Source organism: Pelmatolapia mariae, linkage group LG7, assembly GCF_036321145.2.
Source record: "Pelmatolapia mariae isolate MD_Pm_ZW linkage group LG7, Pm_UMD_F_2, whole genome shotgun sequence".
NCBI classification, from domain to species: Eukaryota; Metazoa; Chordata; class Actinopteri; order Cichliformes; family Cichlidae; genus Pelmatolapia; species Pelmatolapia mariae.
Window position 1 is genome coordinate 20,017,121 of NC_086233.1, and position 26,944 is coordinate 20,044,064.

At 39.9% G+C, this 26,944-nt stretch overlaps 1 protein-coding gene across 5 annotated transcripts in view; it reads right to left on the bottom strand.

The window, feature by feature from the left end:
* arhgap24 (Rho GTPase activating protein 24) overlaps positions 1-26,944 on the bottom strand; it is an 85,049-nt gene that overhangs the window by 8,406 nt on the left and 49,699 nt on the right. The window contains exons 1-3 of one of the 5 annotated variants that reach the window (XM_063478337.1): positions 26,541-26,639; positions 10,972-11,094; positions 6,038-6,245 (exon numbers count right to left, since the gene is read on the bottom strand). In XM_063478337.1, coding sequence (XP_063334407.1) covers positions 6,038-6,245; positions 10,972-11,094; positions 26,541-26,562 — 353 coding nt within the window. In that variant the 5' untranslated portion in view covers positions 26,563-26,639. Of the gene's footprint in view, positions 1-6,037; positions 6,246-10,971; positions 11,095-13,463; positions 13,741-19,319; positions 19,502-26,540; positions 26,640-26,944 lie in introns of those variants that run through there. The other 4 variants (XM_063478336.1, XM_063478338.1, XM_063478339.1 and 1 more) reach the window with 4 other exon arrangements.

Genomic DNA, 26,944 nt, shown 5'->3' on the forward strand with positions numbered 1-26,944 from the left:
AAAAATGTCAAGCTGTAGTCTTTTATTTAAAAGTGTATGCATACAACTGACATTACTGACCACCTACTGACTGCTAATGCAGGTGGTACCATCATTTTCCAGTTTTTATTTTCTATGTTTCCAATCGGCACTTTCTAAATTTATTTAATACGGCACCAGCCTAAACGTCTGCCAAGAGGCCACTGCAGCCTTTGGAGCAGCTGGCGAGGCAGGCAGGAGGTTGCAAGGCAGGAGGTCACTAATGAGGGAATCAGCAAGATGAGGGACATCAAAATCAGACACAGGCAGGTACACGGGAGGCTGTAGTTTCTACCACAGCAAAGCAGAAATAGGAAGGCAGAAATGTGTTACTGTGCAGAGGACGTGATGGACGCACTCGTCAGTGTGAATCTGAATTACAGGAAGTGATTAGATGTTGATTTATAGAGTCGATCCTGACAGTTTCATCCAGGTTTTATTTATGTTATTGGTGGGAGTGGCACGATGCCGTGGAAAAAAGCGATCCACAGCTTCGTAGAGGATGGTATGTTTCATTACTCAAGTATGCTCTAGATGAAGGCTGCTGCATTAAACAATCAGTGCTTAGTCTCCTACAGCCACCTACACACGGCATAATATAACAGCAGGTGTATAATTGGGAAGTATGATTTTTCCTTTTTACTGTTGGCAAAATACTGAACAAAGAGATGCCTCGGAAAGTTTGAGTGGCTGGCTACCACGTCCCTGCCAAAGGAAAGAAAAGCATGAAATAAGGTTTTTTTTTCCCTCAGTCCATTAATCCAGGACATAACTGAGCTGAATTTACCGTGAAGAGTGTGATTCTCACAGTTTACTGATCTTTATTGGTCTGAAATAATTACCTGTGGAGATAACGGATATAAATGAGAGCCTGGCTGCTTTACAAGGCTTATCAAGTGGATAAGTAGTTAAGAAAATGGATGGACGGGCTTCAAGTGCTTTTGAAAAAGACCAGAGCAAACCAGTGATGGGAATAACGGCGCTACAAGTAACGGCGTTACTAACGGCGTTACTTTTTTCAGTAACGAGTAATCTAACTAATTACTATTCCTATCGTTACAACGCCGTTACAGTTACTAACAAGAAAATGCGGTCGCGTTACTATTTTTCAAAAAACAGATGGTTGAAGCTGTGCTCAGGTTACTGCATCTTATATCAGTTGCACAGAAGTAGCTGCAAGTAATCTGGTCGCTACAGCTTTAAGCAGCTGCGCGCGCTCCCGCGGACGGCAATCACTTTCTGGCAGACGATCACTTTTTGGCACAACACCTGAAGCTAAGGGGGTAAAAACAATCGCATGAGTGCTGCTGTTTGACTGAGGAAGAATAAAGTACCGTAGTCGTGGTAAGCCAATCACATGACCACTTCAAGATGACAAAGCAACAATGTGATATATACCAGTTTTTAAATTGTGCTAATAGGCCACGTAAAACCAGAGTCATGATAAACAATATATGCGGTGTTTTTCCTGAATACTTTCATCATGTTTACTGTCTAAGGACAGCGCTAGCAAGCACTCTCTGCTTATGACCAAAAAAAAAGACAAAACCCCCCCACCCCTTTCGTGTTGGTGGAAAAATTTTTAGGAGTGACGGCGAGAGAGAGAGAGAGAGAGCGAGTTTTGAGATGTGAGAGATTTGTGACGTTTAGCGTGTTTGGAGTGTGTAGTTAATGTGTTGTCTTGTGTAGTTAGTGTGTAATTTTGTGGATAGTTTTGTGTTGTGTGTCAGAACAATGAGGCGACTGCTGTCTCCAAGTCAAGTCAAGTCAAGTTTATTTATAAAGCACATTTAAAAACAACCGAGGCTGACCAAAGTGCTGTACAATAAAATACAAATATAAAATACTATAAAACACAGGTACATAAAATACCTCACAGATAAAACAATAAATTAAAAACAATAGGTTAAACCTTGCTAAAAGCCAGTGAAAATAGGTGAGTTTTAAGAGCAGTTTTAAAAGTTCCTAGGCTTGTGGAGAATCTGATGTGAGGGGGTAGACTGTTCCACAGTCTGGGTGCAGCCACAGCAAAAGCCCTCTCTCCCCTAGTCTTTAATCTGTACCTGGGAACATCTAAAAACATCAAGTCTGCTGACCTCAAAGATCTCCTGGGGCAGTAAATGCTAAGAAGCTCTGCCAGGTAAGGAGGTGCAGTACCGTTAAGAACCTTAAAAACCAGCAGTAAAATTTTAAAATCAAACCTAAAAGCAACTGGGAGCCAGTGGAGAGAGCAGAGGACCGGAGTGATGTGGTCTCTCTTTTTGGAACCGGTCAGCATGCGAGCAGCAGCGTTCTGCACCAGTTGGAGGCGATGCAAACAGGAACGATCTAAACCAGCATAAAGGGAGTTACAGTAGTCCAGCCGTGAAGTAATAAAAGCATGGACCACCCTTTCTAGATCGTTCCTGCACAGGTAGGACTTGACTTTAGCTAAAATCCGTAGGTGATAAAAAGATCCCTTGACTACGGAGCTGATTTGTTTATCAAATTTAAAAGCACTGTCAAAAGTAACACCGAGGCTCTTAATAGAGGAAGTACATTCAGAAGTTAGGGGTCCCATAAAATCAAAAGAAGAGTTAGGGTCTTTAGGAGGCCCAAACACAATGACTTCAGTTTTACTTTCATTTAGATGTAGAAAGTTAAGAGCCATCCAAGTCTTAACGTCAGACAGACAGGAGAATAACGGCTGCAAAGAGTCCTTACAGTCTAACCTCAGAGGGAGGTAGATCTGAATGTCATCAGCAAAAAAGTGGAAGGACACATGTTTGCGCAGCACATCGCCCAGAGGGAGCAAATACAAATACAATACTCCTGTTTCCAGGTAGAAACAGGAGTGATACACCTGCTGCTGTCAGACCTGCAGGTATCAGGCTGTGATGTTCTCCTTTATAGTGGACAGAAATTATTTTTATGGAGTGGCACAAATAATTTTGTGGCATCTTATTGAATGCAGAACAGCTGATTGTTCTGTAAATAGTTTGAAATGGTTATTTAAAAAAAGGGTAAAAGGTAAATGGCTGCAAATAACTGTTTGCAAAACTTGTGCATAGGATTTTAAATTGACAATTTATATTTGCATTTAAAGTTCTGAAATATGATTCAATAAACATGTTTGTGGTTGTTACAGTAAAAAACCTTTTCTACTTGGAATTTATGTTTTTTGTCTAATTTAAGATCAATTGTGTTAATACAGTATGTCAAAATGAAAACGTAACTGTAAATTCAGACACGTGAGGTTGTGCTGAAAAGGATGATACCAAACAAGGCAAAGTAAATAGTTTTTAAAGGTAAAATGTGGAGGGAAAATCAAAAGTAGTTAAAAAATGGCCAATTATACCCTGGACCCCAGAGGGTTCATTTACTTTTTTTTTAAAGTAACGCAATAGTTACTTTTCAAGTAATTAATTACTTTTAGAATATTGTAACTCAGGTACTAACTCAGTTACTTTTTTGAAAAAGTAACTAGTAACTATAATTAATTACTTTTTCAAAGTAACTTGCCCAACACTGGAGCAAACAGTGATGTTGCCTTTTCACAGTCACAAAGCTTCACGGTGATCCAGTGAAAAGGCACCTTTCACTTCAACGTCCCAGCAAAATGCATAAAGCGAAAGCTAAAAGTCTGAAACCCATACTGATATTTAATATTTTACAATAACAAACAACCTGCAATTCCAACTTCCAGATTTCTGTTGTTTTTATATATCCTCAAATCTTAGAGCACGCATTTGTCCATTTTGCAACATTGTTTTAACTTCCCAAAATCTGAGTTCCAGTCCAGGCATACTTTTAGTTGTACAAATAGGAAATAAGTTGATTATCTTGGATATTTGTACCTTGTGTTGTGAAACTGGTGTCTACAGCACATGTTTTTTTTTTTTTTTTTCTGGTTAGTCAGAGCCCTTCCGAGATCTGTAGAACCGATCTACGTTTTAATACAAAAATTTGGACAAAGTGGCGGTTCTTGTTTTGTTTTAGATACCCTGTGCAGCATATGTACTGAGGCTGCTGTTACTCTGGAACCGGATGGGGGCAGTTTACATTTACACACGTTTAAGATACAGATTGCCATTAAGTTTGAGACAGTTTTGCTGTTGTACAATCAACTATTTTCAATACGCTAAACGGACGGCATTGGCTAACTTCCATCCATCCGTTACCGCTTGTCTTCCATGACTCCATCGGTTAACATGAAATGCTTTAAAATAAGCTCATATTATACCTCGTACTGTCACTTGGCTACTCTGCAAACACTTCTTTAGCAAACACATTTCTGATATTGTGACATCCCTACTTCTATGTTAAGTTTTCCTGCCCTACTTGGGATTTTTCAGAGGGCTCATACCTTTAACTGGTGATTGTAAACTGGGAATGAATATTGTGACTGGTTGTCTGCCTCTCTGTGTTAACACTGTGCGGACTGTCGATCTTGTCCAGGACATACCCCTTTTTTTCCCTGACAAAGTGGTGCTATCTCACAAACTAACATATCATACCATCAACCATCCATCCACCTATATGTCCTGTTAAGTGCTTATCCAATGCAGGATAATGGGAGGTTGGCACCTGTACCAGCTGTCATTGGGTGAGAGGCAGGGTTGAATCCAAATCTTTTTTTCTGTGAGGCGGCAGTGCTCATCTCATCACCACTGTACTGCTCAGACTCTTATTTTTGTCTATTATTGCTCCGTAATGATGGTTAGGAGAAAACTGTTGCATTCTTGTTTTCTTCATACTGGACAGAATAATTTGTCTTTGATTGATTTAGATTTAGCAGAAATTGGGTGGAATTCAGTGAGCTCCAAACAAGATGATGACTTTGGTCTGATGGGACACAGAAAAACTCATTTGTGCACAAAAATGTTCCTCTGAGCAGACAAGTCAATGAACTGAGCTGTGCCGCTTTCTGTGCTCTCCACACACCCACTCAGTCCGGAGGTCTAATTCAGCAACAGAATACCTGTTAAGGAGGTCAAGGGGCATATAGGTCCTTAAAACGTATTATATAATATGGTAACTGCCTGCATTTGTTTATTATTTGTGTGGTTGTGCTCAAAAATGTAAAACCGGTTCAGTTTTGATTATTTGAAATCCGAATAATGTGTGGTAAAATGCAACACACAAATAACCAACAACAGAGTTGTGTTTTCTCTAATTTAATGAGGCGATATTCAAGCTGTTGTGTTCAGAGGGACAAAATGAAAACTGGCAAGTTAAACACCCATGTTTGATAACGATGAAAGCTTCATCTCACATGCTAACATTCCACCAGAATGACCTGAGACTGACCTCCAAGTGGTAACCATAAAACTGACAAATTGGACATTAGCCATGCAGAAGAAGACAGCCAAAGGAGGCCAAGTGCTAATATGAATTATGACAGAATTTGGGAGACCTGCAGAACTCCCACAGTAAAGATGGCTGAACAATGAGGCTGTGTTTTAAATATAAGACATGAAAAGAGCTGAGGAAATTTGTTCTGATACATCATCGTGTGCAAGAGACATCTCACCAGGTCAGGTATGAATATGGTGCCTGCAACTGTAGTTTCTAAAACATAATCCTTCATATAACTCACCTTATAGATGGACAGATAGTGTGCAAATATGAGGATGACCTCTCCCTGCATGGAGGGGAGTTATCATACATTTTAACTATCATGGATTTACCACATTGGTCTTTGTGATAGCGCTGTTTAAGCAGCTTGATACTTATTCAGGTACTTATCTTCAGTTTAATAAATCATAACCAATCAAGTTTTTGCCAAGCTTCAATTATCACATTGCTCAGACTTAAGATACATATTAAATATTCCTAAATTAAATAATTACGTCTTTCATAATTGATACAGGTTTCGAGCAGCTGTATCACTCAAGTTTCTCTAAGCAGATACAACTGAACCCTGTACTAACCCACCCACTGTTTTTGCATTTCAACTCCCCGAGCTGAACGTATCAAGACGACATTAAAACGCACTGAGGAAATCTAAACCAGCCTTTACGGGCACATTTCTGCTTACCAATCAAAAGAGGGCTTCTCTCCACAGTCAAAGGCATCCTGCAGCTCTTTGACCAGGTTGGCCTGTCCTGGCAGCCTGAAAAGGCCCTCTTCCTGAAGACCCCTCTGCCGAATGAAATCCACGCACTGCTCTACCAGCATAGGGGCGAGCTTGTTCCCAAACCGGCGTTCATACCGCACGGTCTCTTCCAGCTTCTGACCAAAGATCCCTGAAACAGACACACACACACACACAAAGTTTACTAATGCTATAAAGGTGATAAATGTCAACTCTTCAGTTCTGTATATATATATATATATATATATATATATATATATATATATATATATGAGGGGTTTTTTTTTATCTGGAGAAATCAATGCTGTTTAATATGTTGAACTCCCTGACATATCTCAAAGAATTACAGAGGCCATTAGCATGCCATCTACAGCTCAAGTAACATCAAAGAGAGCAGTTAAATCAATTGAAAGGAATTTATGATAAGGTTTTCCTGACAATCCAAGCAAATAAAATGTAAAACATTCTCTCTAGCACAAACACACACACACACACACACACACACACACACACACACACACACACACACACACACACACACACAAACACACACACACTTAGTCTGATGATCAAATCTCTAACTTCCTGAGCACCTCTCGCCTTTTGTCCGAGGCAGACGCTGTAGAAAAAAACCCAGCCTGATTTCCATTTTACAGCCGTCTCATGTGGATGCAACACAAGAGGGGATTAAAGCTGCCTTCCTGAGAGATTTGGATCTGCATACTTTTCCAGTCTCCAGATACAGACAGAGGCTACTCACACACATACACACACACACACACACACACACACACGTGGTACAACATGGTACAGTCAGACACCGGAAACAGATCCAGCCTACCAGCATCCTCCTTAACACAGCAAGAAACGGCTTCAAATAGCCAGGGTCTTCAAATAGACACCAAAAAACTAGTAGCTTAAGATTCTCAACAGGTGTATTGAGACTTTTCCCACAAACTGCTGCAAAGGCTTCAACACATTTCTCATTAGAAGCGAATGTGATTACTCACCCCTCTTAAAAATGACGCAACTTTTAAGTTTCCAGAAAAAAGGCCTATTAATAAATTTGTGATAAGAAAACATACCAGAGGTGCAAATTTTCAAGTGCCCGCACACAAGCATTTTCCCAAAACCAGCCCTAATCTTTGCAGAAATGACAGAGAACAAAACAAAAGCAGTGGAATAGACTGGACGCTTCAGTTTGACAGCGGGTCAGCCAAACTGTTCTCATTTCCATCTCTCAGAAAACTGTCTTTGCTTGATGAGAAGAAGCTCCTCAGAAGTCTGGAGTCGCTCTGGGATTTTGCCACTTCAATCTTCACAGCAACCCCAATATGACAAAACAGTGAAATATCTGAAGCTGTGGGTCCATTTTTCCAAATATTAGACAGAGTAAAATACAGAAGAGCTCAGCTTCACTTTAGTAAAGAATGATTAATATCCGCGAGTATCGAAAAGAGAAGGAAAAAAAAGTGAGTGAAAATGAGGTCATCCCTCCAGACGTTCTGGTCATGAGTCTAGGAATGTTTTCCTGGGTCACATGTAAATGTGTGTGTGTAAGAGTGTGTGTGTGTGCACCAGCTTATGCAGAGTGTGAGCAAGTGTTTATATGAATATTTGGCGCTCCCAATAGTGCTGGATACGGGACAAACCACAAGACCAAAGCGTGCACATGAGTGACATCTCTGCAAAAAATCTTAGTATCTGCCAGTTGCACAGAATCTCTCTCTCTCTCACACACTCACACACACAAGTATAAAAGTGATTTTAGTTCATGGACAACATACAACCTGTTTTATCAAATACAAACCAATAAGACATTTCATGATAATCCACATAAAAAACCTCGAATTGCTTCTCTGACCTTTAGTGTAAAGGTAAAACATGCAAACGTGTAAAACATTTGCATTTAATGAACTGCCGATTTACAAAACTGACGAGGCCAGTCTGGATTGTCGTTAAGGAAATAAAGTTTAGATTCAACAATACGCCTCCAGACAGAAACATGCTGACACAGCTCTGTTTGTTTTACCATCGCTCGGTGTGCCATGGCAGGACTTAGGTAATGCCTTCGTTATTAAGAAGGTTTAAAACGTAACGATGATTCAGAGCTTTGGTATGGATGAAATTAACAGTTAGGACAACTACTCTGAGTGTGATCTGTAAAGCTCAGAAGCATAATATAAAGGCAAATGATGGCTGATCTCACATCCCGACCAACATTTAAAAACAAACTTTCTCCAGCTTTTATGGAGATGAGATCAAAGGAATTTTAGAAGAGGACACTGCAATCCAAAGCCAGAAGACAGATAAGCACCACACTGTTAAGTACATTTATCTGTGGGGTCACATTTAAAAGCAATTTTTTTACTGTAAGTTATGACAGTTTTGGAAGCCAGACTGAAGCTGAAAGTGCACAAGTGCGCAGGAGGTGAGGAGCTGAATTAATAGATGAAAATTGTTATTGCCACCACTATTACTGAAAGTCAGTGCAGCACAGGGATCAGACAAAACTGGACAGAAATGGCACAGCAGTCTGGAACAGCTGACATTTACCACAGGGAACATGGCTTGGAAATGAGGCATTTTGAAAATACTAAAAGAAGCTCTTTTCAAATTCAAACTCCAAACACTTCCCCAAACTACGAAAAGACAACTGACATTTACCATGACACAGATCTCCAAAGATCCAGACGGAAAAGCCGCAGCTGCACATCTCACACTCTTTCCTGCTTAAGTGTTTGTTGCGGTTAATGCCACATCACAGCGAGTGGCATCACAGCATGACGGTAAAGGTTTCAAGGGGGGCTCATTCATTCTGGCAGCCGCCTTCCTGTCACTTACTGAACAGAGTTTCACCACACTTCAGGATCACTCGTCAGCCAATCCGTGCTCAGCTAGCTTCTGCTGCTACTGCAAAATGTGAAAAGCTGGAATATGTGTGTGTGGTGTGTGTGCGCATGTGTCTGGGCTCTGTATATGTGTGCATGATAGAGACAAAGACAGCCTGGCTCTGGTCCAGCATGGAGCCACCTTTCGTGTGGTATCTTTGACGAATGGCTCGTCCTTTTGAAGAGCAGTCAGCTGCAATAGACATCAAGCTGCCTGCACTGAAAACAGAGGGGCCAGCTCTGCCTCCTCTATTCATTTTGTTACTGAGAGCTGCCTGGACTGGCTGTCCGGTTACAAATGCTGCACTTGTGCCCCGTTCTTACACAAAGTAGGCCAATGTCTGCCAGTGCGGTGGATAATGAAACCACGGCGGCGCAGCAGGAGGCTCGGTAATCAGCGCACTAATTCCAAAGTCAGGAACAACTTCATGAGAACAATTACAGCATCATGCACTTGGGCGATGACTCACGACTTATTTTATGATTAGATTTCAGTTCACTTGACACATGTGACCACTATAGAATGCATTTGTGTCCTTTTATTAGCATGACCAGGCTGGGTAGAAATGAAAAACAAAAATACTATGTGGAGAAGCACAGACTTGGATTTGACAGTTCAAAAGACACTGAAAACATTATTATGTCAAGTAATGGCCAAGTACTATGATAATGCCACCCGGAACACGTGCCATGATGCCACAAGGGGAAAAAAAGGTTTTAAATGCCAGCACACTCTTATTTTATACTCAGTGGACTTTGTGCCATAGATTGCTGCTGGAAACATCCACATTACACAGTTGCTGCAGATTTGTCCCGTTCCACTACATGCCAGAGGTGATGGATTTAAGATCTGCTGACTGTGGAGGCCATTTCAGTACAGTGATCTCACTCCGAGTTCAAGAAACCACTTTTAGATGATTTGAGCTTTGTAAAATAGCATGTCTTTCAGTAGGGTACACTGTGATGATGAAGGGATGGACATGGTGTCCAAGTGTGCCCAGAAAATACCCGACACCATTGCATCACCACCAGCAGCCTGATCATTTGATACAAGTAATCTATGCTTTCATGCTGTTTACACCAAATTCTGCATGTTGCAGAAATCAAGACTCATCTGATGAGGAAATGCTTTATTTTTTTTTAATCTTGTGTTTTCCTATTTTAAAGAGCAGGTGTGAATTGCAGCCTCGCTTTCCTGTTCTCAGCTGGAAGGAGTGGCAGTCAGTGTGGTCTTTTGCTGCTACAGTTCATGTGCTTCAAGTTCAATGTGTTGTCCATTTAGAAATGTTCTTTTGCATCACTGTTCAGCAGACTGGTCGTTCTCCTCTGACCTCTAGAACAAACATGACACTTCCTGCCAGAGAACTGTCGCTCACTTGAGGTTTACTCTTTTTCTCTGTAAACCATAAGGACGGTTGTGTTGGACAACAACCATGGCACATTCAACGTCGCTTAAATCACCTTTCGTCCCCCTTCTACAGCTGTGTTTGAACTTCTGCAGGTTGTCTTGCTGATGTCGACACATTCAAACAGTTAAAAACAGAATAATTCAAATAAATGTTACCACTAATACAAATTTTTCTATATGCTGTGTGTTCAGATGCTCTTCTACATATCTTGGACATGCAGAAGAGCATATCCAAAATATGTAACTAGTAGTTATTTTAATTACTGTTGCTTTCCTATGAACTTGAAGTAGTCTGGTATTGTCTGTAAACTTTGAATGCAGTTCCACAGGTATACACATTGTATAAATATATTCATATATTAAGACTTTTACTTGCCCAAAATGGGCTTTGCTGACCAAAAGGTCCCTTTTCAACATATCAGCTTTATCTGGCCTAAACACAGAGTGAGTTTATACTTTCAGGTAGGGGCTAGAGCACAATGCTGTGAAGAGAAGATGTGGGCTGGAGTTACTGGAGACAAAACATCTTGAACGTCTTCGTTTCACAACTGTTGGAAACCAAAATAGTATGTACTAACCTCCACCAAAAGGCGCCCAGATGACTCTTCGGATTGTCTTCACCCAGTCTTCCATGTCATTCTGGGTGCTGGCCATAAGAAGGTAGGTCTCATGGTTGGCTGTCATCCGCTCTCTGTCTCCACCTGTATAAATAAACGGAGGAAAAATTTAAATGATGCACGATCCAAAACTGCACGCTCTCCAACAAGAACTAAAATAACATGAATCGAGAATAACGTTTTTCAGCACGACAAGAAATCACCAGCTGGCTGCAAAACACATTTCTGAACGGACAGAGACTAATGACAAGACAAGACCTTCTGGTAACCAAGGTTGCCATTAAATGTCTTTGTTTGACATAAATTACTTGAACTCCATTTCACAACTATACGTCTTCTGAAACACGCGCACCACACAGTCAAAGGCAAATGCTTGTATCTCAGCATGTTCCATTAGAGGCAGGCTCTGTATCTTGATTTAACCTGTGGATAATGGCCACAAGCACTCTGCTGTCATGTCATACCAGACAGACTGAAGTGGAGACTCTGTACCTGTTTCACATAACCAATCTGGCTGCAGTGATCACTATGACAACAGAGCCCTTTTCACAGCTTTACATCAGCTTCATCGAGATAAACAAAACAACTCGCTGCATTTCACAGGGATGCACCGGGCCTGCTGCAGAAGAGACGAGCTCTTAAGAAGACAAATGAGGAGTCAGACTAGCAGTTTAATTATTTATGACTCTGACCACCAGGGATCCTGCCACAGTGATGGCATCAGATGGATGAGATCTGCATGTTGCATATGAAAACTATTAATAGACTGGAACACAACATGACAGTGGGTGGAGGGGGGGTCAGGTTTACTCCTAATGAACTGAAACAAAGAAAGAGAGATAAAAAGAGATGCCTAAACTGTTTGCTGGCTCACACAGAGAGTCATGCATGTGTTTAATGTGAATGTTGCATAAACAGTGCTTTCAACACCTGAGCTGTCAGTTTGGTGCTGGCCTTTGACAGTTAGATTGATCCTTCTTGTAAGGCAGCAGATGCCAGTGTTTGCTCAGTTTGCCATGTTCACTATGTTTATAGATGACAAACTCCCTTCACAAACACACAATGTGTACACACGACAAGTAGACTGACTATACTTAACGTAGAGGATAAGCTTCTATCATCTGTTGGTATGTCATATTTGAAAAGAAGTTTCAGATGAGGAATAGTTAAAAATGCAAGGCTAGTATCACGTTACGAAGTGTGTAAATTTAAAAGCGCCTTCTGTTACTTGTAGGCTTCTCAAAATCCCATGACTAACAGCACAGACATCACAGCATGTGTCAGCATGTATCAATTTAGTGGGGTGGGGTTCTCTGTGTCCTGAAGAATAGGTAAAAAAAGGAAATTTGTCTTCCTATCTAAGGACAATACATTTGCTGTACTTTTGCATGACCTCAAGGTTACTGGTACATTCCCAGCACTCCCCAACTGCAATCAGTTTGATACAGTTGAAATAAGCAGAGTAGAGGTTCCTGGCACAACTTCATCACTTCCAATTTGCATGGAGAAGAGGAAAAAAAAAAATTGGAAGAGGCCAAAACTCCAGCAACACTTGAAATGTATGTGTTTTGGCTGGTAGACTTCACCAAGTTGCTACAATTTTGACCTTTTTATACAGTAAAGATTACACAAAAATCTAACTAAAATACCCGGGAATGTTTTACAAGCAAAAAATACAATACAGCAAATAAATGTTTGCCAAATTTGACAGTATTCAGACTTTGAAGACACCTCAATCATTAAGTTAAATAAAATTTACCTCATCATTAACAGTCAAGGATGATAATTAAGGTTACATGTGCCATAAAACACAAACTAATCCAATAGGGCGCTACCTTTTGTTAGCAACTATTAGATTCTATATAAAAAGCATAAAAGTAGTTATGTTTGAAGCCACTCTTTAAACCATTTTATTAATAAAATAAAAGATCTGGCGGATTGCTACTGTTCATATGGTTCCTAAATATCATTACAGCAGTACATGTAGCTGTTTAGCCTATTGATAATCAATCTAAGCATCCATTAATCACCGTTAGAGTAAAAGTGTCTGATCAATGCTTGCAAAGGTTTGCAATTCGGCTCTCACATTAAAGTCGTTTAAGTTTTGATCTATTTTTCGATCTGTATCCAGAAACTAAGAGTCATTCTCACAGTAGTCTAATGCGCTCTCTCGCTTTCCTAATCCAGTGATTAGTCACGACCCGCTATTGATCGTTCGCAGAGTTCCCATTAATTAATTACACTTTCCGCGAAGCAGATACGATTCATTAACCTTGCCACGCCCACATATTTACCTTTGAAGACACTTGACGTTTGTGTTTATGCATGCAGAAAACTTATTCGGTCGTTCCAGTAAATGTTTGAACGTGGCCATTCACGAGGAAAACAAAAACAAAGCGGCAGCTTTAGCTCACCTCCCAACCGCACAAATCACAACCGCAGCGTCATTTTACCTTCCCTCGACCTGCGACACGCAGTCGGTCAGTCATTCAGTGAGGCTGTTTGTCAACGAAAACAGAACCAAAACGGTGCACTAACCGGTAACCGAGGCGCTCACTCGTGCTCGCACATGGGAGTGTTTCTTTGGTCACCGGCGTAAAAGCTCCGTCGCTCCAAAACACTTCTCGCTTGCGAGACCGCGCCTCCGCTTTTAATCCAGCACGGAGTCCTCCGTGTAGCAAACTCGAGAAAGCGGGGGATAAATATTAGCTTTAATTCAAAGAGCGGGTGAGAGCGCCACAATATCGATGGGTTTGCGTGTGCCTACTGTTTCCGACACACCGTGTGAGACTGTGGCGACCAGGGCCGTGCAAAGCCGTTTCGGGTTCCAGGGCGAATGATTTACCCCTTATGGTCCAACTTCCCCTCTTGTCAGTACTGAACTCACTTGTTCCTGCTGAAGGCATAGGTCATTCCAAATGGCTCACTACTATTTCAATTCATTTTTAACGTCATATATCCAATGTTACATTCTCCATTTACATTTATTTCACGTGTCACATTCAACATAGTAACTTAACGCTCACCAAATATTTTCTGTCTATGCCGTGGAATCTTGTCACCGTGTAAATACGAAATGAAGAATTTGAAAAAGTGCCAGAGGCTAGTTTGTATAATATAATTTTAGATGTAAAGCAGACATAAGCAACCAATTAAACAACAACACAAATACAATGTATTTTATTTTTGCAACTATGAGGTAACATATCAAAGTTGAAGTATTGTTAATAAATTATGCTACAAAATCAAACATTTTTAGAAATAAATGCACATTATTCCAATTTTTGTTACAGTTGACTATCAGTGTTACATTTTGACATTAATATGATAGAATTTAAAATGTAAAGCAGACCTAAGCAGCAAATTGAAGAACATTGTAAATGGAATGCATTTTATTTGTGTAATTATGTGGTGACATATCAAGGTCAAAGCATTGTTAATATATTATACTGTCAAATATAACACTAAAGAAACAAATAGGATATTTTGTAACTGTGTAACAGCCTTACATTCGTTTTTACATTTGTATCACAGTCACCTCAAACACCTTGAGACGACTGTTGTGAATTGGTAGTGTATAAATAAAATTGAATTGAACTGATTTGAATAATATCATTTTAAACTTAAAGCAGACAATACAGATGCGAATACTGCAGCCATTCCCCAACTCTCTGTGAATGGTTCTCATGACCATTGATCAATGGGCTCTGATCAGTGGTTGTTGATCAATGGTCAAGACAATTTGCATATTAATGATCAAGGAACTCACCTCAAAGCCCATTGTTCATTCAGTGGGCTACTTTCAGTCACTGTGCAAAGGTATTGTTTATAAGGTTGGGGAAACCTGCAGTCAGCTGAGACTGAACAAGTCACTTGGATGAGTGACGAAACATTTCTCCCAGTGAAAACGCTACATCCAGATGAACAGAAGACCTGTATGATTGAGCATGCATCAAGACGACTCACTGTGCAGAGTTATTTGTGAAACACTAAGCCACAGTGCCTACAGATGCATTCTTTCTAATGGCCTGCAGGGGGCAATGGATCCAAAAACAAGTAGGATTATATTAAGGCGAATAAGAAAATCACCCAACTGGTCATGAGCTGATGAAGTTTTGATCTGAATCGCTAGTTTATAGCGTTTAGCATCAGGTACATTTTGTAAATTTGGTTCACTATGGAGTAAAATCAATAATAAAGAAATGACTACTGTATGAGCAGGCAGTTCAACCCCTTGCTTGTGATACCTAAGACGACTAGACATCCAGTCTATGAGTGTAGTTCACTGATGTATTTCTTTTATAAGCTGCCTATAATGCATACTAGTTAACAATTAAATCTTCTTAATTTTGGTCTTTTCATGCGGTACACGACACGGCCTTTGAATAAGGCAAAGAAAAAAAAGGTTTGGTTTTTTTGCCTTGTATTACAAGCTGATTTGACTCATAAGTTTACACTGCATATTTAAAAAAGAGAACCCAATCTTAAGAAACTAAAATTAATTCATATATGCAAATTAAAGCACAAATGATGAATCAGTTTACTATGCAGCAGCAGGTCCAGTGTAACAGCAATAATTAATTAGGCTGTAGCAACAAGGAAATGACGCATGCGTAACGCTTTATACAAACTGCCTCAACAAGGTCAACCTGACATATTTCTCAACCTGAGCATGTGATTATTCTTAACCACTGCTTTGAGTCATTACCCACAGTTACACCAATCACTCCCACTGGCCAGAAAGGTTTCTGACTCTGAGGCATCTCCACCCTGCCAGCATTGTTTGCGTTAATTGTCATGCAAAGTAACTGCAATTCCCTGGTGTCCCTTTGAGTTCCTCTGTCCACATTTAAAATCAATCAGCGTTCCATTACTTGCATGGACAGACAGAGCATTTCCTCTCGGAAACAACAGTTGTGAAGCCGTTAAACAAGCGTGCAACAGGATTAAACAGCATACCATGGGCATTACAGCACACTGCTCTTCCTCCTGTCATTTCCTGTTGATGATCCGCTTTCTTCCATAGCGGCCTAAGTTGGCCTCATAGTTTATAAGGTTGGGTGAGATGTCACACTCACTTAGCACATGGAGAATATAAACTATTTAGGGCTCAAGTGGTAAGTGTTTGGAGAATCTTACTATTTAGAAGCACAGAGCATTCAGATAATCCCATCGTCTCCCAGCATGCAAAGGTCAATCACTGATTTATGCCCTAAAACTATTCTTATCCACTTTCAGTGACATGGAAATGGTAGTAAATAATTAATAATATTAACTTCAGAAAGAAATTAACATTTAGCTCACAAATCATGAGCCACAGGTTAAATTCTGACTATAATAAATTAAGATCATTTTTGACTGATTCTTTTACGGACAAAGTATATCTCTCATACAATTCTTGGGCTGATTGTAGTTCAACTGGTACTATGTTAAAAAAACAGAAACACTTTTATGACTTTATAAATGATATCAATCTCAGTAGGTGTTCATATGCAGAGACGGTCTTCGTGTATAACACGACTTTACCTGAAGAGACAACCGTGGCAGCTTTCACAATTCGCCTGATTTGCCATGCTTTGGCACACTGCTCCAAAGTTTTACAAAAAAAAGAAAAAAGAAAGAAAACCTCAGCTTTCAGACCTTTACTTCAGAAGCAGCTTCCATTCAGTGAGACATAGACATTAAGATTCCCTGTTCACACTGAGACTTCATAGAAGAAACGTTAAGGAGAAGGGAAAACACCATATTTTTCATGTTTTAGCATTAACTCTACTGGTGATATTCTCTGCAGTGGAGCACGTACCAAAATGACAAGTTAGTTTAGGCTTTCATCTGCTACTTCAAGATCAGCATTACCAGACAGAGGATTAATACAATCAACCCCAAAACCTGATACAGCAACAAACACAGGAAAGACACAGCTAAACTGAACTGCATGCAGCTGCAAGAAGAATTGGCAACTAGACCGCTTTGCAATAAACTCCTTGTTTTCTTTCGAGAACAGCGTTCTGTGAACAGATGAGACAAATGTTGAACTTTTTGATAGAATGTGAAACACTGTGTTTAAATAAGTATGGTATTGCACACACACCAAAACCTCAAATCTAAAGCCTGGTGGAGCAAGTTTTGTGTTCATGTTCAGCATCTTGACCTATAATACTGGTGAGAATATATACAGACTGTATACATGCGCCCTCTATGAGGACAATGGTAAAGCTTCAGACTACTTTAAACATTCAGTTTCAGATGCTTTTTTTCCTCCTCTAGGATCTGTATAATGTCACAGAGATGGGATAATAATACAGTCAGCTCCAGCACACAACTCTGGTAGGGAGCGCTGCAGCTCCTTTAAACTTCACACACTGTTCTGCAATAACATAGAAAACTTTTAGTGGATTTTCAGTTCAGTCAGACTGTTCGTCTATATGAGTTGGACAAAAAAAATCCAAACGGATTACAAACTTTTCTTGCAGCTGTGCATAAACTACATTAACAACTTGAGAGCACATCTCCAAACAAAACTATAGCCTCTCACTGACAACCTGGGATCAGGTTCAATTACCTTTACATGTGAATGGCAGGCCATCTTAGATGGGCTCAGTGCAAACGGCTAACAACTGTTCATTCCAGCTGAAACAACTGGCTTTAATAAGTGGCCAAACCAGCTGCACATAGTCTTTAACTAATGGCTCAAAACAGGTGGGAGACAACAAAGGATCCCACTGTGCTGTAATTGCTCACAAATACCTGGATCCCCCGTGCACTTCACTTTGACTTGCATGTCTGCACTGAGCCCTCTAGGAGCCACAGTGGAGTGCATCTGTGTAGAGCGCCACAGTGTGGCTAAAGACCATAGAATATATGGTTATGTTTTGTGCTGATAAACAGTAATATGTTACCAGGCATGAATGGCCCAGGATACTCACACCCTGTAGTTACATCAAGTATTATGATAGGTTACATGAACAGTAAACATATAATATAAGTGGATGTGAAGCGCCTGTCTTTTGGCTTCAGTTATATATTTCGGAAAGTTCCAGTTACTATAAGATTGACGTCTTTCTCATATAAATATATTTTACATCAAATATGGTGACCGTTAGCTTAGCAGATAGATTGTAACAATACCATGCCCAAGAAAGTAATTGTCTGGCACATAAACTCATGTAAAAACACAACTTGATTTAAAGTTTATATGCTTTTGAGTTGTTGGCAGGCAGATTTGTCAAAATGGTTTTTTTTCCCCCTAAATACCTTCAGACAGCCCATCTGTTTCCCCGCCTCCAGGCTTTGTGCAAAGCTAAAAAGCTACCTAGCAGTTGTAGCCTCACATGTGAAGAAAAGATCTGAAAACAGAATATCGGTTTTCTTGCACATTTGTCAAAAAATAAGAAACGTATTATTAAAAATGATAAAATATTAATGTAATGTGGTTCTAAAGTATAGAACGCAAACCTTAACAGTATGACACTTCCATATCTTCAAAGCAGTTTTAGTCCATCGAATTGATAATTGCAAACCTCACTCCTGGGGTATAACCACATAAAAAAAAAAAAATTAAGGCAAAGGGAGCACAGTAGGTGTTAAAAAAAAAGGGGGGGCCAAAATGAGCTAAATATTCCGTACACACAAACATGGAATAGATTTTTGTCTGCAGACTTGTTGTGAAATGTTAAGCTCTTCCAGACCCTGACTGCACATCTTGCCAAGTGGAGGAAGCAGCTGCTGCTGGCAGAGAAAACAATGCAGACACTGTAACTACCTTGTTTAGCGATAAATGACAAAAATATGTGTCATAGTTCTCCCAGCCTGTGTGTGTCCATGTTGAGTTTAAAAGGAGCACATCAGCGTCAGTTCTCTTTTGTCTTCTGGAGTCGTCTTGTTTGTGTGCAAGCAGGAGCAAGTTGAGATTCAATAATAGGTCTAATGATAGTCTTCTCCGAGGTCCGTGCATCATAAATGACTCTAACATCACAGGAAGTCGGTCACTGGGTGGTGAGCTACGCTACACGGCAAAGGGAATTGTCCATTCATACGGAATGATGAGTATTAAGAGTGGAAACAAAAAGAAAAAAAAACAAAACACTGCTCCCATTTTCTTTTTCATCTTTTGTTTATGACTGTTGGTACCCTTATCTACAGGGTCCATTTCACTCATGAGTAATATCATCTCCAGATGGTCTAAACATGCAGCTGTAACAAAGAAGCCTGTAGTAAACAAGTTAAGGAAATACTTAAGCAGTAGCAGGACAGAGGCTGTGCATATAAAAGCTTTCAAAAGGCTCAAATAATAAACTCATTACTGTTACCTTGATGGGATGACAATAAATTAGTTAATCCATACTGGGGTAAGCTATGAATCGACTGATGAACCACCTCCATCCCTCGTTCGTTATCTCCGGCAAACCCAGGGTTGGAGGAGGGGGGAAATAAAGAGGCGTCCTGAATGAGTTACAAAGTCCTGGCTGTCTGAGTCAGTGAGGACGGGAGTTTCTGACTGGAGGAGCTGCTCTGCCAGTTTTTGGCCCGGCTCAGAATGAGTGAGTGAGCACAGCTGAGAGGGTGTGAAAGAGAAATCGGAGGGAGGGAAGGGGTGGGAAGGGGAGATTTGGAAAAGCAGGGGGAGGTTGGTGAGTACACACACACACACACACACACACACACACACACACACACACACACACACACACACACACACACACACACACACACACACACACACAAACTTCTGCAGAGCACTGTAATGGGAACAATAGGTAGAGCTCTCTGAAGGCTTAGGCTTAACAGAGGCCAGGGTTCTCCAGAGGGCATGACCCCCATGAGCAAACATGGAATCTCCCATTCCCACCACAATGCTTTTTTAACATTAAGACTATAATGATGTAATCATATTGAGCTTTCAAATGTGCAATCAGGCATTAATGACAACATAAACAACATTTAGAGTGTATGTACGAGACTAAAACTTCTGCTTTTTTACTCCACTTTATATCAGTCGATGCAATTGATTTATCAAAACTAAAAATCTTAAATCTTTGGTGTACTAGTGGAAAAACATCAGCAGAAGGTCGAATGAACACTCGGCTACAAAGTATGCTGGAGATTAAGCTGTTTAATTTGCCTTAGTTTGCATGGCTGATTTACTAAATAAGAAAAAAATATACACTAGCTTTTGGCTGTCTCTCTATCTTGGCTTTATGCTTAAACTAAGAGTCATTCTGTTTTAAGATAACAACATAAATGTATTTGCAAAATGAGTCATCATCAGCAAAAATGGCAAAAGTCAGTGCATGCTTAAATCTTCGCAAATGTGAGGATTTGCTACTTTTTTCTGAACATATAGATCATCAACTCAAAAAGGTCACCTGAGGAGCTTAGGCTAATCTTTTTAATTTCTTGTGACATTTTTTATACAATCAAAAATAATTCCTAAACTTACATTATAATAAGGTTACATATTTTCTGTCTGTGTTTTGAAGAACGATTTAACGTTTTAAAAGTATTTTCAAAACAGCTATACTCTCATTACAAGTCTGCCATGCTGCTGGTGATACAGCTCCCCTCTCTGCAGCTATATCTTCCCACGTATTTGTAATGGGTGTCCCGTTTCACCCCCCCCCACCACCACAGCAAGGTATCGACGGCTAATTCTCACCCTGGTGTCATGGTGGTCCTTGCCTGTCAATAGATGTAGTCTGAAGACAGACATCACAACATTAGCCTGAATCCCTAAAGACCTCGTCTAGCAGAGAACACAGACTCCATAGATGTTTCTATGGCTATCCATTACCATCTGATGCCGAATGAGTAACATAGTGAATAGGAGTGGGGAGGTCAAAGGGGACAAGGATTCTTTGGCTCTACTGTCTCTTTTACAGGCGCCCGTAGGAAAGTGGATAATCATGGCATCAAAAAAAAAGGAGAAAAAAAAAAAGGAGACTAACAGCCACATCTCAAAAATCGCTGCATTATTTGCTTTTGAAAGGCTAACATGATACTGTGTCTAGTTGAACCCACAAGAATATGCATAGTCAAACTCACTGGAAGGTTGTCATGTTTTAAGGTGTAGTTGCATTTAAAAAAAAAATCAAACAAGTTATTATCGAGTTATTCTGCGAATACACATTCACCTCTGTCGTCACAGGATATGAAAAGAAATCAAGTCAAATTGCAGCTGTTGGGTAGAAAAAGTGAGTGGAGTTTTAATGAGCTGTCATGAGCACAAGCAGGGAAGCAATGGGTCAGTCCGTTCAGGGAGGTCACAGGACTGTCAAAGAGCCAAGTGTCTCTGTTCTGATTTCATGCCAACTAAATAAAGAGCTATGTCTGTGTGTTCTGCCAAGGCTGCTGTAAATATACCATTATGTAAGGGGAATCAATTTCAACTTCTGAAGGAAGGAAACGCGGCTCAAGCAGGCCTTGAAGCCCAGAGCTTGTAACGTAAGTTGGCATGATAATCATAAAGGCTAGACACTAAAGCAGAGGTGCAGTAAGGGGGGGTGGTGTGTCACACAGTCAGATTTAAACATACCAGCATTTTAATTTTTTTTAGGTTTTATCATTAGTGTGTGATTTAATGTAATATAAGCTTTTTTCAAAGAATGTATTAATATTCTTCTTCTAGAAAAAGAACAAAAGGATAACATTGGTATATCCACGCATTCCTCCAATGGAAACTGTTGGCTGCCTTCGGGGTGGGGAAATTTGAATCAAACAGTCTAAAATAAACTATGTTTTGCTTTGAAAAGCTGCTGCAGGGGTGTAAAGCATAGGCGATTTGCAGTGAACGTGCTAATGGATGGGAAAAGACCAGAAGAATCCTTTAATATGCGACTTGTTTTTTTAAAAGAAGGGTCCAAAGCCACAAAAAAAATTGTAAACATTCCCAAATGATATTCATGTTAGTTCTCCGGTGTCGTTAAGAAACCACAATCATTCTGTTCAACCTATTTATTGCCGTGGCAGCATAAAGCGGACTTAACTCCGAACACATTTAAGTTATTCATGATAACAATTTAAGTTTGTTAAAATACCAAAATCGTTACGAGTGAACCTTTTAGAGCACTGACAGCTTTAGTGGCTACTAGCTGCTGGATTGATATCTCATTTAAATGTTAGGGAGCGCTGAGTTTTGGTGAGGGCTGGCAGCTGTTGTCACTTGCACACAACGCTGGGATGTTAAAACATTACATTAGTGATACAGGCATAATGATGCTGGAGGGAAGCTTCTGGAAAGGTGCAGAACACGCAGATCCAAGAGAAAAACCTCAAATGGCCTCACAGAAGTCAACCCTCCCGCAGATATAACGTGCTTTTAGTCTGGTATCGTCATCACCACACTGTCTGAGAATTTGTTTTGTGTATAACCAGAGACACTTTGAACAGCTAAGCTCTCTGTTGGGCTGGATTGTATCTGACAGGATGAGTGGTATACTGTATTTTTTAAGTGAATGCATTCAGTCTGTGTGGAAGGAATACGTTGTCACGGTTATGTAAACACATTGGATCACACTATAACAGATTTGACAAATGTGTCGTGCACCCCTGGCTTGGGAGACTGTAAATCTGTGTGGGACTCCTTGCCAAAGAATTCAGTGATGTGAACTCTGCACTACCAAAATGTTTGTCACTTCTAAAACGTTTTTGATTTACAAACAGGATGCTGTCATTACACACAAACAGTGTAATATCGGATTCCACCCATCAAAGGACTTTTGTGGTAAAAAAGCAAAAAAAAAAAAAAAAGCAAAAAAAGAAAATAAAGAAAAATAAAGACATGTCATCAGCCTCAAATATCCTCATTGTTAACAAGGATATTTTTAGATGATGCGGTTTGCTACTTGATTACTAAAATCAATTACAATATTGTTGATGGAGCCACTGGGAGACAAACTTCCTGGCGCTTGAAGATTGCAGTGAGCTTTTCCTTTATCCTCACCAGAGAAAAGAACAAGGAGTGGACTTGACAAAGTACCTGTTGCCCCACTCAGTAATACCTTCTAATATCAGCTTTCAGCACTGATGAGGGCCTCAGGGTAGATGCACACCTGCAGTCCCTGCAGTCAAAATAAGTAGTCTGAGTCAGCCTGGCCTTTGGGAAGCCCTTTGAACCTTTCACACAGGGCTGTGGAGACGTGACTTCTGGTATATTTTGAATAATGGAAGCAGAACAGACGGTAGAATCTATTTTTCCCATGAGAACCCATAGATTTAAAAATATATATGCATGCAAGCTTTTCCCTAGCTCAGCTCTTGTGAAGAATAGAAATTCTGAAAACACAAATTATCGTTTCCTTTAATTTCATTAACCTTGTAAAATGAAGTCGTTTTGGACACTTCTATGAGAAGCATAAATCAGTATTTTCATTTCCTAGATTGCTGTAGAGATGTAGAGAGATTGAGGAGCCTGTCGGGGCAACTTTATTTTGATAGAGAGAGATAAATCTGACTGACAGTCATCATTTATCATCCTGGACGTGAGATTCCCACCAATGCATTTTCTACTTGGTGGCTATGGCTATAAAACAAGAAACATGAATATGGATAACTATTAGGAAATGTGTTTCCAAGTTACACTGTGCACTTCTATAATAATCTGCTTAATAGGGTCAGGTGACTGGGTGAATATGCTGGCTCTAAGATCAAAGTTTCACAATTTTGAGGAGATTTTTACCAGTTTATTGAGTTTTAGTTCTATATTCACACATCTGAAGGATGGCTTTGTATTCATTTTTTAAGATGTTGCTGAAATTGCTTGTGGAGATCTCTGCAACCCTTACCCATGCTGCACAAAGACCTCCTCAAATACACTGATTGTCATCTTTCTCGAAAACCCCTTTATGCACCATAAAACACTCAGGTATGAAAATATCTGCAATCTGGACATTCAGTGCTTAGTGTGAGCTTCAATAAGATGGACGAACAAGTGAGTCTACATATTGATCACTGCAGCATTGCTAGCACTATTTTTTTTTCCCCCTGACAAAGTTGGCTAAAACACTGCACTGTCTGCTAGAAAGTGATGCGGCGCACTGGGGGCAATTAAATAAAAACATTGGAGAGACAAAGAAATGCAGATGATGATGAAGACTCTCAGTGTTGACCTTCTGCTGAGGTTTTTCCACTAGTACAGCAAAGACTTATCATAAGGTGAGAGGCTATGACTGCAGTGATAGGTTGCCAATATGTTGCAATGTTGCAGATGGACAGCTATCCACACTCCACGCCAATTTAGAATCCCCAGTTAATTTAAAAACATGGACGTCTTTGTTCTGTGGAAGGAAGCCAGCGTAGCTGGAGAGAACCCACACACGCCTGTGGAGAATATGCAAACTCCACAAAGCTGATATTATTAGTTGATCTAGCATCATTACTTGCCGCCTCCCCACCAGTTAAGTAATCAAAGAGACGTGTTGGTTTCATTCAACACTTTTCACATTTTTGGTTTAAAGGTGACAGATTTCAGGATGTCTCAGCTAAAGTCAGGAGAGTCAGTTTGCGCTCTTGGCTTCTAACATATCACTTTTATTGAAATACTCATTACAACTTCCCAGACTGCTTTAAATCACTGTTCCCACCTTTGCTCTCCTCACCGCCATCATTCAACTTTTTCTCATGTGTAGCCAAACATTATGTACAATACAGTATTTCTTTTGTCTAGTTTCTCTCCTCATTTGTTGCCTTGGATTTTCACATGAGAATGTCTTAACTAGGATGGATTTACAAGCAGGCGGGGAGCTGTGCGTTCAGGACTCTGTTCTGTTATCTGCCCCAAGCAGCTAAGCAAAGTGAAATTTGAACCGGCTAGGAGAATGTTCTCCACCAAGCATGATTTTTCTTCCTCTGGCAAGATTTATTTTAAAGCTACATATATGCATAGTGCAACCAAATTGAGTCACACTTACATGTATTGTGTATGGTTTATGGATGTTATTCCTTTGAAAGACTTTAAATTGTAATTTGAAATGACATGGTAAAGATAGAGAGTAGGGTTACCAAATGCTGACTTTATACTGATGTTAATACCAGAGTAGGTTCGGAGGTCTGCAGTTATTAACTGCACTAAAGCTTCACAGCCTGTTATCCATGATTGAGCAGCTCCTGTAGGTGTAAAAAATAAAAAACAAAACAAAGAAAGAAAACCCCACACTAATAATGCCTTACAAAGATCTAGCATAGACAAAGATGAAATAATAGTTTAAAAATTAACTGAACTCAAACAAATATTCTGGATGATCAAAGTTATTTCTAATTGTGAAATCAACCCAAACAAGCTGTTTTTTGTGGCTCAAAGTCTATGTAATAAGACCAAACAAGCTACTTTTGACTCCTAAAATATTTCTAATTCAATGAAAAAAAATGGCATCAAACCCTGACATCAAAAACCACGAGCATCAGACTGTAGATTCTCACCTGATGTGAGCAACAATCAGAAATGGGTGGCAAGTTAACTGAAATCGTGTGAGGACAGGTTGAGCTGTATGGTTCAACTAGAGAAAGACAGGGAAACAAGGCTAGGGCTTAGAGAAAACTAAGTAAAATCACGGGAATTCGCGGTACTTTGTAAAAATATGCCACAGTTACTTGTTTTGAGCTATCAGTTGTAGTCCTCCTATAGCAGGGACGACACAATACAATGAGTAGCTGGTAAAAACACCAGTAGAAGCACATAATTCTCAAAAAAGAAAAAAAAAAGATTATTTCATGTACTTAGTCACAACCTCCATTATTAAAAACTTATTTTAAATCATTTAAAACATAATATTTTGTCAAAAGGACACAAGGTATAATGTTTTAGTTAGCTAAAGCTAACGTATATTACTTTATGTTAGCTTCAGCGTTCATATAATGTTAGCTACTGCAAACATTTTAGCCTATGAAACACCACAGGCTATAACTGTCTCAAAAAAAAGGTAATTTGGGATAACTTCAAGTCTTACTGCCTTTCTTATTGACAAGTCAGGGTGAAGCTAATGCTGCACATATATTACACAAACAGCATCTGTAGGCGTATGCTGCCCCCATCAGTTTTGAAAGAATTGCAGCCTTGGTACATATACCGCCAATGGTACCTAAGTGCCCCCCCCCAGTACTGATGTGTTTTAAGAATTCTGGTATCAAATGGTGTTGGAAGTATTGTTTGTATGACATCCCTAACAGTTAGTGTACCATTAGCCATGAATATTTACAGGTTTCCATCTGGTCAAACACATTCTGTATGAAATATTAATGCCTAGTTTACTATATATGTTATTAATTCTTTTGTCAGAAATAGTTCAATGATCACAAAGCATATTTGCAAAAATGATACCAATGGAAGGAAAATTAATAACTTCTTTCTTCTCAAAATCAATCACAGCTGCAAAAACTGTAAACCATAAAGTGTAACTTATAAAACACCCATCTGCTCACATTCTGCCTGACGTCAGATCCTTCACTTTGAGATAAGTCCAAAAAGCATCTCATAATGACACTGTCTAAATCAAATACAGATGTATTAGTTTTCGTTATTGGTATGCAAAAAGACACACCTGGGTTATAGTTTAGATCCATGGGATGCAGATGAAGACGCGCCCCCTCTCAGGTGAAGGCTGAGGTAGCGAAAGCCACGCTCTTGCTGCTTACTGCTGACCCCCACGTGCCACTTCTTCATCTGTTCTTGTTGTGCACCACTAGCAGCTCTATCACCCTATTTTTCTGCTGAAACACAGTCCGCTGCACTTCATATTCTCCCCCACCTTTCTTTGCTTATCCTCCACGTCATATAAGTCTTCTACAACTTCATTTTGCTAAGTCAAACGCAGGTCAATGTGACACATCGATCAGCGGCAGTTAGGCGAGGTCAGGCCGAGGCTAGTGTGCCTGCATGCCTCTCAGGAAGCCTTTTTCTCAATGTACAGTATACGTCTGTCAAAGGAGCTGAAAGAGCGGAGGA